This window comes from Alosa pseudoharengus, unplaced genomic scaffold (genome assembly GCF_046254945.1).
Source record: "Alosa pseudoharengus isolate Yale_2024_CS ecotype anadromous, Long Island Sound unplaced genomic scaffold, YU_APseudo_1.1 YU_APseudo_1.1_scf_12, whole genome shotgun sequence".
Classification (NCBI taxonomy): Eukaryota; Metazoa; Chordata; class Actinopteri; order Clupeiformes; family Clupeidae; genus Alosa; species Alosa pseudoharengus.
The window spans coordinates 12,450,757-12,464,824 of record NW_027468587.1 but is presented as its reverse complement, the minus strand read 5'-3'; the positions used below and the strand labels follow the sequence as shown (position 1 = coordinate 12,464,824).

The 14,068-nt window shown below is 39.4% G+C and overlaps 1 protein-coding gene across 1 annotated transcript in view; it reads right to left on the bottom strand.

The window, feature by feature from the left end:
* The window catches only part of LOC143118625 (CMP-N-acetylneuraminate-beta-galactosamide-alpha-2,3-sialyltransferase 1-like), an 89,794-nt gene extending 78,756 nt beyond the window's left edge, over window positions 1-11,038 (bottom strand). Inside the window, exons 1-2 of the mRNA XM_076279650.1 lie at window positions 10,790-11,038; window positions 7,174-7,367 (exon numbers count right to left, since the gene is read on the bottom strand). Of these exons, the coding sequence (XP_076135765.1) occupies window positions 7,174-7,367; window positions 10,790-11,038 (443 nt within the window). The remainder of the gene's footprint in view (window positions 1-7,173; window positions 7,368-10,789) is intronic.
* Window positions 11,039-14,068: the final 3,030 nt, after the last annotated feature.

Here is a 14,068-nt window from a genome sequence, read left to right as displayed (position 1 = left end):
CCAAAATGATTGTGGAATTCAGAAATAACTTGAGGATCCAAATTATTTCTAAACACTGAACATTTTTATCCTCCAAAAATCGCCCCCAAAAACTCAGCAAAATCAGCTTAATGAGAGTAAAAACGTGACCAACCCAAGTTTAAATAGTGATTTTGAATCTTGAAAATGTTAGATATGGACTCAGCATCTCCAGTAACCCCTAAAAACATACTAACATGGTCCATTTTGGCCAAGCAGCTCTTATAATATGATCAATATAGGTGATTATGCTAATTTATGCTAATTAGCTCAATTGCACAAATTGCCCAACATATGCAAATTAGCATCCGGCAGTTTCTGCATGCTGGGAACCCATACTTTATATTTCCATCATAAAACTTTGGTGTACTCAACATTTCCGGGTTCACCTTTCTGTCCACTGGACTATAAGGGTGGCGCTTAGCGACAGGTCAATATGGCTATTGATATTATTCCACTCACATTGAGGTTGTTGTTACGTCCCCTGCTCACTTTCACTCACTTTAAGACATTGCCCTAATTTTAATGAAGCACAATGTGTCAAGCAATGAGCTAAGTTCGGCACACATGAAGTAAAGCTAATTTAATGGGCAGTGGAATTGATTTAATTGAAGTATGAGACCTGCGTGAAGCTGGCCCCCCATGTTATTCAAAAATGATTAAAAACACTGCTATTCGTTTGTGCCGTTTTGTGCCGTAAAGAATATTGTTTGTGCTGTTAAGGGTTTTAAGTAATTAAACTTTACATTTTCTGGCCAGTGACGTCATTCAGCCCCCCATACTTGTCCAAATTTCCCCAAAATAGTCTCAATCGTTTGTGCTACGTTTGTGCCGTTAAAAGTAACATTTGTGCTACTATGTTTTTTAAGATATTCCACGTTATTTGTTAAACGTGTGACGTCACCCAGCCCCCCATCAATGTCCAAATCTTCCCAAAACGGTCTCAATCGTTTGTGCTAGGTTTGTGCCGTGAAAAGAAACATTTGTGCTACTATGTTTTCTAAGTTATTATGGTTTATTTATAGATACAGTCGGCAACTAGTCATAATCGTGGTTACCGCCCCCAGTTGCCGTGGTTACCGTGGCTGAAAAGAAAAACATTTGTTTCGATTGCATGTAATCTAATGGAGGTGCACCGGCTTGAGTACAGAAAGCACCTATAAAAATATTAAATCTTTTAGCAAACATCACTAAACGGCACAAACACGTTTCAACTGAGAGTTATCTGTGTGTCAAGGAGGTTAAGGTTAACATAAAGTTCCCTCATTTTGCTAATTCCAGTTAAACGGCCAGAACTGTCTCGAGTGTACTCATTGTAGAACTGCTTTCAACTGTGTAGCTTGGTTTAGCAAGCTAACCCTTTTGCCTTAACATCACATACTCGTCAGTTGCATCTGAATTTATTCTCACATGAATGCACATTCCCTACAATGGCCGTGGGAATAGTTTTAACAAGTAATGTGTACCAGTTGGTTATGTTACACTGACGATATAAAGTTAGCCAGTTAGCAACCTAATGATGCTACCATTGAATATAGCTTCCAGAGAAATTTGTCATCAACATTGGGCAATCGAGGGTGAATTAAGTTGTTAGCATACACTGGGCAGTTAAGTAAACACAATTCCTTCAAATTATTGTGTTCAGAAACAAGCAGAACTCCACCTGAATGTGAAACGAATGTATAAAGTCTAACTGTTAGCTAGTTCGCCCATTGACTTCCATTGTGTGAGGTTAGCATGCTTTCCCCCTCGTGGGGGGCGGTAACCTTTCCGAGCGTCTTAAGCGACTGTATGTATTACTCCCGTGACGTCACCAGCCCCCCATCAATGTCCAAAACTCACCAAAATGGTCTCAATCATTTGTGCTGATTTGTGCCGTTAAAAATAACATTTCTGCAGCTATGTTTTTTAAGTTAACACGCTTTGTTACATGTGTGACGTCATTCAGCCCTTCATCAGTGTCCAAATCTCCTCAAAATAGCCGCGATCATTTGTGCTACGTGCGTGCTGATTTGTGTTACGTGCGTGCTGATTTGTACAAGATTCTGTGATTTTCACAGCATCACTGCTGTTTTTGGGAAAAATGTATACTGTATTATTTGTGAATACAGTATGTTGCTGTGGTTTCACTATGAATTACGGTCAAAAATGGTCAAACTACAGTAATAAAAATTTGCTGCACAGTAATAAATCTGACTCCTCCTTCACTTGTCAGCTTTTTGAAAATTTTGAAAAAACATGGCGTTAAATCAGTTGGGGTTTTCTGTTTTCTTTTTGCCCATAAATACAAAGTTAAGCTCCCAGATAGCAAGGTGACATTGATATTATGTTGATTTTCCATCCAAATCATCATTTTGAAAAGACATTGAAAAGTCATGGATTTAAGGTTTACTGGGAAATCTTGACGTGGTGATTGAAACGTAGTGCACTGCGCGACGACGTTTGAACTGTCCAGCGGGAGATCATTTTTGAGCAACAGTTGTCACAGTCAGACCAACGGTGTTCAGTACTCTGTCAAGTTCGCAGCTCCACCTTAATGGTAAGCAAGCATTTATTATGACCGCCGCGCAGAGAAGCGGCGGTCATATAGGTTTAGTCAGAATTTGTTTCGCATGCCCAAATTTCCGTCAATGAGTCCCGGGACACTGAAAGACCGGGGTACACGAAACTTGGTGGGCATGTAACCCCACATGGATAGCATGGAACCATCGTTTTTCGTTTTGATCTGTAGCCCCCCCGCTGGACTGGACCCCCGAAAGGAGGGTAGGGCAGACACATTTTTCTGTGAATATCTCGAAAACCGTAGGGTTTAGTAGGACCATTTGTTTTTTGTATGTTGATCTCAAGGGGCCATGTCAACCCATTCCATAACCACTCATTTCATGTATAGCGCCACCTAGTTAAACACAAAAAAGTAAAAATGAGGTGTTGTAATCACAGGTATCTGTGACCTAACATAGTCAAAACTGCACGAAATTGGAAGTGTAGGATCATTATGACACCCTCTGTAGGCACGCCAAATTTTGTGGAATTCCGTTCATGGGGGGGCCACACAATAAATTAATTTATGTTACTATACACCAACTGGCCTGTAGGTGGCCGGAGACAGTTTTCTGTGAATATCTCGAGAACCGTAGGGCCTAGGAGGTCCACCTTTTTTATGTATGTTGGTCTTAAGGGGGCATGTCAACCCATCCCATTACCACTTATTTCATGTATAGCGCCACCTAGTTAAAAATTAAAAAGCAAAAAATTAGGTGTTTTCATCACAATATCTCTGGCTGACAAGGTCAAAACTGCACGAAATTAAAAGTGTAGGATCATTATGACACCCTCCGAATGCATGCCAAGTTTTGTGTACTTTCGCAGAGTCCACGGTGGCCTTGGAGACTTGGGTCACCAACAAGTAGCCTAAGTGCTGCTTGTGTGCACAATCCACTGTAATTCTGATGCATAAAATTATTGAAGAAATGTGTTTATTTTAGAGAATATGGGCTACAGTGCAGTGATGAGTTATGGTAGGCCAACTTGGAGTGAATATACACACACAGGGGAAATAATCTCTCGTAACCTACTCCGTAGCTGGGTATTTCCCAGAATTGGGGCCTATTTCTGTCCACAGGATGTAATTCTATTAAAAACACATTAAATCTAATAATGTTTAGCATCAGTAATTAGTATAAAGAAAATCAAGCCTAGACTTTTTTAATGGTTGCTCCTACTCATGATTTAGACACATTTTATTGGTGTTTTATGGTACAATATCAGTGTTTTGGTGTTGTCCGCAACCAGAGTTTTCACATATTGTGCCATATCTCAAACATTATTTATCAAAAATTAATTAAAAAAAATCATGCATATGAATTAAATGTTATCTGAACTAATGAACTGCATGCACACATTATGCATATATATGCATTTCCTGCTTTATTTTGCTTAATGTTTACCTGTCCCATGGTTTAGCCGTCATTACCAGCACACTCTACATAAAAGCACTTTGCTACTGTTTTTTCATCAAAAAAATATTTGGTAACCATGGTCACCTAATATCACAGTGGAATACATGGGTGTCAAGCAGAAAGGTTGATGCCTTGATGTCCAGAAACATAAGAAAATCTACTCTTTATCCCTCGTTTTGGGCATGTACACTTATTATGTGTCATTACCATACGCATTGTATTTCTGTATTTTTGAATATTCCTGAAATTTTACAATTATTTTAATAGTTTAAATGATGTACATTACATGTAGAAAGCTAGCTACACTTGCATGGTGATCATTTTTGCTTCTCAGGGTAGTTTTTCGGTATAAATGTCATCACCAACCAGTGTTGGGAACGTTACTTTAAAAAAGTAATTAGTTATAGTTACTCACTACTTGTTCCAAAAAGTAACTGAGTTAGTAACTGAATTACTCTATGATAAGAGTAACTCGTTACCAGGGAAAGTAACTATTTGCGTTACTGTTAAAAAAAAAGTTGCTATATGTCAAAGAATTTGGATTTTTTGAGCAGTTTTGAAAAGCCAGTTGAAATTAGTAGAACAGACAGGTGTTTGTAGGCTACATAACTTTCGATATTTATTAGATAGATAGATAGATACTTTATTGATCCCCAAGGGGAAATTGTACATCGACAGACCTACGGTTGACTTCAGCCTGTGTCATAGGTTTTTGTTGTGAGGCAGAAATATCTAGCTTTTGCTGCTTGGAGGACATTGCTCCGAGTCCTTCTTTGCTAGTGGATGGTGAGCTATCATCTCTGGTGGAGGGGGGCTATCGGTGTTTTTGGCCACTAGCGTGTGTGAGATGCCTCATTAAATTAGAGTTGCTTACAATGGATGTCGACAAAGTCTTCGCTCCTGGACATAATGTACACATTACATGCACGTTCTTGCCTTTGACCACAATGAATTTGAAGTAGTGCTTATATCTCCACCTTGAAAATGCCAACTTTTCATCGGATTGCTCCTGACCTCTGCTGTTTCATCGAATCTCTACTTTAGCTGTTGCGTGTGTGTGGCGCGTGTGCTGGCAAGTGTGTAAAAACACTGGCTCTGATTGGCTATCATGAAACATGACTCTGCCTTAGCCAATCCTAATCGCTTACGTCGTTATTAACCCACCTCCTCACTAGCTGTGAGCCAGGGGTGCGTTCGGATTACACAGTTTATTCAATCAATGCAAAGTAAGTAACGCACTGCATTTAACGTCCAGTAACGTTAACGGCGTTGTAACGTTGTAAAAAGTAATTAATTAGATTACACCGTTATTGACAAATTAACGCCGTCAGTAACGCCGTTATACTTAAACGCCGTTACTCCCAACACTGTCACCAACACAGTCATTACCAGCACATTATAGCTTGAAATGTAGTGGTAATGACGACTGTGTTGGTGATGCCATTTTTGCAGATACATTTAAAGTACTCTTTTTAAAAGAAATACGTTTTTTTTCCACAAAGTCAGTTCAACTTGGGTTTCTAAATTATAAACATTTAATTGCAATAGATTACGATCAGTGATTTGTCATCACCACAACAAATGTCATTACCAGAACTGCAATGTCATCACCATGCATATTTTTGCCAATAGATTATGTATAAATTACAATAAATTACATTAATTAGATATTTTTGACAATGTTGGACAGTCTAAATTGCCACTGGATGAAAACAGATATGAGATATGGCATTTATTTCAAATAAATGAAATTCCAAGCCAGGGTCGAGTGAAAAAATAAAAAAATAAGATACTTAAACGACTATAATTCATGTTGTAAGTAAAATTCAACAATTCTAATAAGTTCAAGATAAAATAGACTTCATGTGAAACCATAATTGATCATTGATTGACCATTTCATCTTTAAAATGTACATATTAGATGATGTGATGGTAATGACATTTACCTGAAAAATGACAAAAAATCATAAATTCCCTTATATTGTGGTCTCAACCAAGCTCACAAGGTTACTCCTATCAAAATGACTGATAACTTGATGCATACCAATTAGTAAAATTTGGAATTTTTTTTTTCAAAATGTCAGATTCCAAATAGGCCCAAAATCTGAGAAATGCCCAGCTGCGTGATAGTAGGCCTACGCACACTGCTGTGCACACCTGCAGACGCTATGGCCGGAGAATGGAGTGGTGTTTCTCCACAGCTGCCGACTCATGGCCAGCAGGTTTATTCTGGTAGTGGTTGCAGTAATTCTGACGTTATGCACAAGCAACTGGTGAACTATAGAATCCCTGGCAGCACAAACAGCCACGTAGGCCTAAATAGTAGTAGCACATCTTTTCTTTTCTCGGTTAAGATCAGCACGATATAGCTTTGTAACTTAAAAAATACAACACAAATGTTTCTTTTTTTAACAGCACAATCTGCACAAACGATTAGGACTACGATTGGACATTGAAGGGGGGGGGGGGTGCAGGTGTCTAGCATAAGCTACAACTGCTGGCCAACTTCTACATAGTACACAAACGTTTCTTTAAATGGCACAAATCAGCACGCACATAAACATAGCTACACAAATGTTATTTTTAACGGCACAAATCAGCACAAACATAGCACAAACGATTGAGACCATTTTGGTGAGTTTTGGACATTGATGGGGGGCTGGTGACGTCACACGAGTAATAAATAAACCATAATAACTTAGAAAACATAGTAGCACAAATGTTTCTTTTAACGGCACAAATCAGCACAAACATAGCACAAACGATTGAGACCATTTTGGGAAGATTTGGACATTGATGGGGGGCTGGGTGATGTCACACGTGTAACAAATAACGTGGAATATCTTAAAAAACATAGTAGAACAAATGTTATTTTTAACGGCACAAATGAGCACAAACGTAGCACAAACGATTGAGACTATTTTGGGAAAATTTGGACAAGTATGGGGGGCTGAGTGACGTCACTGGCCAGAAAATGTAAAGTTTAATTACTTAAAACCCTTAACAGCACAAACGATAATTTTTATGGCACAAACCGGCACAAACGTAGCACAAACGAATAGCAGTGTTTTTAATAATTTTTGAGTAACATGGGGGGCCAGCTTCACGCAGGTAGTCATGAGTTATGAAATCTGCCCAAAACAAAATCTCCTATGTTCACCTATAATCCCACCCTCCATCCCCCTCCCCTCTTTACCTGAGGACAAAATCACTGGCATCGATCAGAGGTCCAAAGCGAGAGTTCTTCAAGTTCCCAGAGTTGCCCACCACTGAACACACCCTGCAGCGGTTTGGACTTTTATCCCTGTAGTACTCCTGGTCAGGAATCAGTTGGAACAACTCTTTTACAACCTTGCCATAGTTGGGTTGTCCATAAGAAGTCTGTAACCCCTGTCAATAAGACATACACATACAGCATCCTAATGCTCGTAGAGTTGTTGAGTCACAGACTCATATCAAAGACATTTTTTCGTGTTTCTGCAGCATTGTTTCATATGTGACATCCCTAACAGATATAGAGTTGTTCTGTCACATGGAATAGCCGACTAATAATTTATAAGAGGGCAATTCCACGGAAAATGGACTTTTTGTCACATCCATAACGCCAGTGAAATGCCTTGGCATTTGTACGCTGCATAGACTGTGAATGATAAAAAAAATTTTGTGCATTTTTTCTCATGTACATTCTTCAGCCAAAAATAGCAAATGCTCAAATTTCATGTAATCATTCACATCATACCATACCATCACATTTTATTGGCGTTATGGATGTTACAAAAAATGTAATTTTCCATGGAATTGCCCAAGAACTTAAATTAGAGATGCAGCGATTGCAATTTTTTGGCCCGATTCCTATTTTTCATAGAGTTTGACCTGCCGATACTGATTTTAACCGATTCCGATTTCATTTCTTTTAACCACTTTACAGCACACACAAATAGTTAATTTCTATCGTTTGTTTAATAGAACATGTTATAGAAATGTAATCAACTTCAAGAATGGAATGGCTGTTGTGGAACCGGTGGAGCAGACAGACTCTTCTTCAAGTCTAACTTCAGCTGCACTATCAAACTATAATGCTTCCCAGTGTGGGACATTCATTTCACACACTACTAATATAAATTCACTGTTATGGAACACCCATTTTTTTCTTCTCACATCCAATATCCAACTAAAAATACAAAAACAATTTTCATTATATATTTGAACATGCTACCATGGAACATTTTTTCATATGCATCGATGCATTTATGGGAGGGGGAGGGAAAATTGGGAGTAGGCTATCATGCAAACACAGGGGAGGAGAAGTGCTAATAGTGATTGATTAGGTGCTCCACCATATATGAAAACAGCACTTGTCTGTTTTGCGGTGAAAAACTTAAATCCAAATTCCGATTAAATGCATCAATTATAGAAACTTTCAGAGACAGCTGATTCAGTATTCAGAGCATCAGTTTCTTCATTGTAGGCTAACTTTTGTTTGCCTTTCTAATAGGCTATTGTATGCTCACTTTCACGACATCCACTTCCCTATCTGCTAGACTACGGTATTAAGGCATAGCCCTAGTCTATGTGCAGTAAATAGTTTGAGTATTTTTTTATAAGTGGAGTAGAACTACTAGAACTACTGTATGTCACTGCTTGTCGACATCTTATCATGTGATCGCTAAATTTTTATTCTTTTTAATGTCGCAATTGGTTATCTCTGTTCAGCTGCACTTGTGGTTCAGCTGTGGGCACGCAATTAGCGGCAGGGATGGGCGGCGATGAACGATGTTTACATAGCCTAATAAAGTGACTGCTTAGTAAATTCCACGCAATATGGCAAAGCACAGCGTTCGCTGCATAGACAAACTCAGTAGTCTATTAGCGCTTTCTTTGTACATCCAGAGTATTGGCCTGGTTGCTAGCTTCTTCAAACTTTGCAAACTCAGCTGGGTGTTGTTACAAGTGGGGCGCGCGAGTGCATTTGACCGGCATAAAATCGGCATGTCTTAGACTGACCGGCCAGTCACCGGTCATGGCCGATCACGTGAAAATCGACCAATTCCGGTCACCAGCCGATCAATCGGTGCATCTCTAAATGAAATAACAAATAATCATATAGGCTACAGCTGTCGCCTACTTTTCCCCTTCCTGTTTGATGTTGGAGAGAGGTCACTACTGTGTCATCATTGATGTTGGAGAGAGGTCACTACTTCGCATCATGCTGAAGGAACTGTATATGCGTCCTCTCAATGGATCCCCGAGTCCATGTACCAAGTTTGGTTTTGACACATTAACGTTGCTGAGATATGACCTTACTTCCTGTTTGGCAGCTTTACCGCTGATTTTGATTGGCTGTGAAGAGCAAACGTTTTTAAGTCAAAAATCCTGTTACTAACTTTTGTAAGGCTTGGTCTGAAGATCATGTACATCAAGTTTCGTGAAGATCGGACAAAATGTGTGACCTGTGAAAATTTTGTTTCACTTTCGAAAAAAATCCAATATGGCGGAAAAACGGCAAGAGCCAGTGACCACGCCATCCCCGCAAGCAATTTACAGCAGTTCTGCCCGCACATTGGGAACAGTGTCTATATCGCAAAGGCTTTAGGACATACATGGGCAACATACGGCCCGCGGGCCACATCCGGCCCGTGGGCTTTCCCTGACCGGCCCGCGTAAGGTCTGTGAAAGAACAATAGTCAAGAGCCTAGCATAGAGATAATGCATGCAAATCAATATCGTTGTTTTTATTTTTGAAAGCGACTGCTATTTGTACGCCCATACATTTGTGCGTGGATGCATAAGACGTAAACACCCTCACTGATGTGCTGGTGAATAGAATTTATGCTTCTGCGTCGACACAATGCAGTTGCCTTTACGTCGGCGTAAACCTTTCAAAGTTTTGCGTCTCTTATGTCTGCGTCGCTCACCACCGCAAAGGTTGTTAGAACAAACTCCTACTGCTGCTCGTTGGCGATACGAAGTGTTCATTTCAAAACGTTACAAAATATGTCTGAGTTCATTTGCAAAGCTTATGTTAGCGAACTAGTATGATGCTACTACCCACAGGTTGCTTGAAGCAGCCGGCTCAACACACAGAGCGAGTTGACCAATCACAGTTATGTGCATAAAGTTAAAGCAAAAACATAGCCTACATTTTTAAAATAGTTTTCTTTGTGCATGTTGATTAACTAATGACAGCCTACTATTGTCTGCTCCACATTTTCGTAGTCTAATTCTGCATATAGTTAATTTAATGATGGTAATGATTTAATGATGAAATATTGCTGAGTGTTGATGAAATGGTGGCACAGGCCTATCGGTTGTACTGACTCCTTCACATTTTCATGACCTAGCCTAATTATATAGATATTGTAGTACTTTTTTATATCAGTCTTTGAAAACTGAAAAAAATGTCAATGTCAAAAAATTATTTTCGAGAATGAGGATTAAATACTGGACATAGATTAAATATTGCTGTTTTTCCTTTGTCTCCCTCACATTTTCATCTGTTCTTACGACTAGTAAACAAAACCATATGATTTACTTAATGTTATACAAGAACAGAATAGAATTGAACAGAATTGAGTTCAGACTTGAGTTCGGTATTTTGGGTCCGGCCCTCCTCAACAGTCCCAGTTTGTCGTGTGGCCCCTTGGGGAAATTAGTTGCCCACCCCTGCTCTAGGAGCAGGAGCATTCCCAAAACAACAGGTAAATGGGAATAAGGAAAACTTAAATATGAAAAAGATCAATAGTTTGCTTTAGCAAGACACTAATAGGATAAATAAATAAGGCAATAAAGCTAAAGCAGAGCATGTGCCTCACCTTCCACCATTTGGATGCCTTTTTACTGAGGACACTACTTTTGCTTGACATTATCGGGTGAAATGAGGCATTGAAGCGATTGGAAAACCAGGAACCATCGTCTTGATTCTCCTTTGGGCCACTGCCATAGTCGCAGGATGATGTTCGGTGGTACATGTTGTTGCTTTGCCAGTTGAGAAGTATGCAGAAGGAAAGTATGACTAAAATGAGGCTTAATGAAGTTACTTTTCTGCGTACACACCAGGACATTTTCCTGCGAGATTTTGGGATTGATTGATGGTAGCAGTAAGTGTCTGCAAGAGAAAGCATACGGTTAAAATGCAAATTTTTAAATTAAACTTATAGGAGCTGTTTTAATTTTAAGATCTAGGTCTATACAACAGACAAACATAAAACAACTATGCAAAGTCACACCAATAAAATAGGCTAATAGCCTGATAATAATAATAATGGTAAGCTATCTAGTCCATATATTTTGACTTATTCCATATCACAATCTTTCCCCATCAGTCAGCCTATCAATTATGTCCACAAAGCACTCTTACATCTAATTCGGCAAGATCATGACATTCCTGGTTAAACTGGCCCAAGAAATTGTATAGGCTATATAGTGTGATTTTCAAGTCTTTATTCGTGAGCAGTTCTGCAGTTAAATCAACAAGCACCAGGGGCGCTGGAAACTAAAAGTAAGGGGGGTCTGCGAACTGGCTATAACATATGTGACATCACATCATTATAGCACATTGTAGCCTGCACTGTGGCCACTAGTGAGTGATGCACGGGGCAGGGTTTTTAACAACCCACACCCGCCCGACAGTTTTGGAGGTCCAATTCCGCCCAACCTGACAAACATTTGGCGTCGATTTTGATTAGCTGTGACAGGCGAACGTTTTTTAAAATCCTGTTACTAACATTTGAGAGGCTTCATAACACATAAGTCATAACACATAAGCTGGCATGGCCAGTTAAACCAGCTATGTGATGGTGTGTTCCAGGCAACCCGTAACCCTTGTTTTCGCAACCTTCTACCCATGAAAGTGCTGGGTAAACCAGCAAGACCAGCAAAAACTCTTGTGAAAACATACTTTCAACTTTCAGACCGCCTTAAGCTGGTCAGGCTGTTTTTTTTTTTGCAGGGTATAAACTAAATCTAATTTGTACGGAGCCCCGGAAGTGTCATTGCAAGAAATGTTTGTATGTCGAGAGAATGTGCGCTCATTTGACTAAATTGCAGTCTAATTTGACATGATAGATAGATAGATAGATACTTTATTGATCCTCAAGGGGAAATTCAAGGGTCTCAGTAGCGTACAGACATAACACACAACATGCACTTACAACAGAAATGGTAAACATTAGTTTCAGTAGTGAAAACATTAGGCTGTGTACAATAGTAAAACAGTAGTAAAACAGTAGTAAGCAGTAGTGGGCAGTCAGTACTCAAAAAACATGGACATGGAGAGGGTGGAGAGGCAGACAGACTAAGCAGAGAAGTCTATCTCTCCTCTTCCCTTTAGTGAGGCATTGAACAGTTCAATGGCCCTAGGAACAAATGACTTCCTCAGCCTTTCAGTTGTGCATGGCAGTGAGCGAAGTCTCCAGCTGATCAAGCTCTTTTGGTTTTTGATAGTGCTGTAGAGCGGATGACATTCATTTTCCAAGATGTTGATCAGTTTGTTTAGGGTCCTTTTGTCAGATATTGAAGTGATGCACTCCAGTTCAGCTCCCACTACAGAGCCAGCCTTCCTTACCAGCCTGTCAAGTCGCCCAGCATCCTTCTTCTTTGTGCTTCCTCCCTAGCATACCACTGCATAGAAGAGGTATGCTGGGGAGGAAGCACAAAGAAGAAGGATGCTGGTTGTGATTGTGTGCACAATTTAGTATATTGTGCTCTTGTTTAACCAAATTGTGTTCTCATTTTATTAGATTTATATATTGTGCACACAATCTACTAAATTGTACACGATTTAGTAAATTGAGCTCAAGATTTAGTAAAATGTGTGCACAATTTCAGAAATCGAGAGCACACTTAAAGCAACACCAAAGCACTTTTCCTGTCGAACGCATGGCATTTGTTTATCCAGCACTGGCTTTGGAAATAACAATGTCTACAGACAAGGTAGAGTATGTTGCATGATTTTATGAAAGTATGATGTATTGCGACATCAGAAGCAAGTCAAATTTGTAGTTTCTCCATCTTTAGCTGTTTAAATTTCATTTTTTTGTGTTTGTTTGTTTGTTTGTTTTGATATGTCTTGAATAATATAAAGGCTGTGAAATATGTATTGTTGTATGTTAATTAGCTAATTGGAAGTGACGTCATGTTGGTTGCGTTTCACACGGATGCTTTTAATGTTGCACACTACACCTGACAGAGAACTGGGAAGCTGACTCGCGGTTATGGCCGCACGCCGCTGAGTCAGAAGTTTTAATGTTTGAAGCCGTGTTTTTCTTGGACTCATTTCCCTCTTAGCTGATATGCAGCCAGCGAGGTATGTGTGTGTTTATAATGCTTTATTTCTTTGCTTTATTCGTTCTTTTGGTTGTGTGATTGGATTGTCTAGTTATTGAGTTGCTTTACTGCTTTTAAACAGTTTGACAGTGGATTAAAAGATGAATTAAAGATGAAAATAAATCCATCAGTAAACTGAAGAACTTTGGCCTTGCGGTGTTTCCTGGAGGGGAGTGATAGTCAAACTCGAGGCTGAAGTTAACGCCGGCTTGCGGTGGGCTACCCTGCTGCAACGCAAAGATTCGTCAGCCTGTTCACAACCGAGGTCGAGTCCTGGATTGAAGCCATTTCAATCAAAAGGGGGGCTTGGACAAATGCAATTTAATTGAAAATAAGTTACCTGGCTGCTGAATTTTAATTTTGGTTTGCATTGTTTGTTGATATGCTGACATTTCAAATAGCCTATGCCTTGTGTGTAACTTAATCTTTTATTGGGCCTATATGCTTCATGGGCCTTTTTTCAATTTGGGTTGGGCCTAGGCTACATGATTCATTGTTAAACTAAGCCTGTTCAGTCATTTGTACTTTCATTGTTTGTACTTTAGCCTAGCTAATACGCAGCTCACCATGTCTCAAGGTAATGATGATAAAGATCAGTCATTAACAGAGTGTCGGCCAACCCTAGAAACAATTAATGAATTAGTAGAGCCTCAGAATTCAGAGAAATTAGCAGAGCCTCAGAATTCAGAGAAATTAGCAGAGCTACAAAAGATTAATAAGTCTGATGTTGAGCCACAGCAGATTAAGAATTCAAGTGCATCGGAACA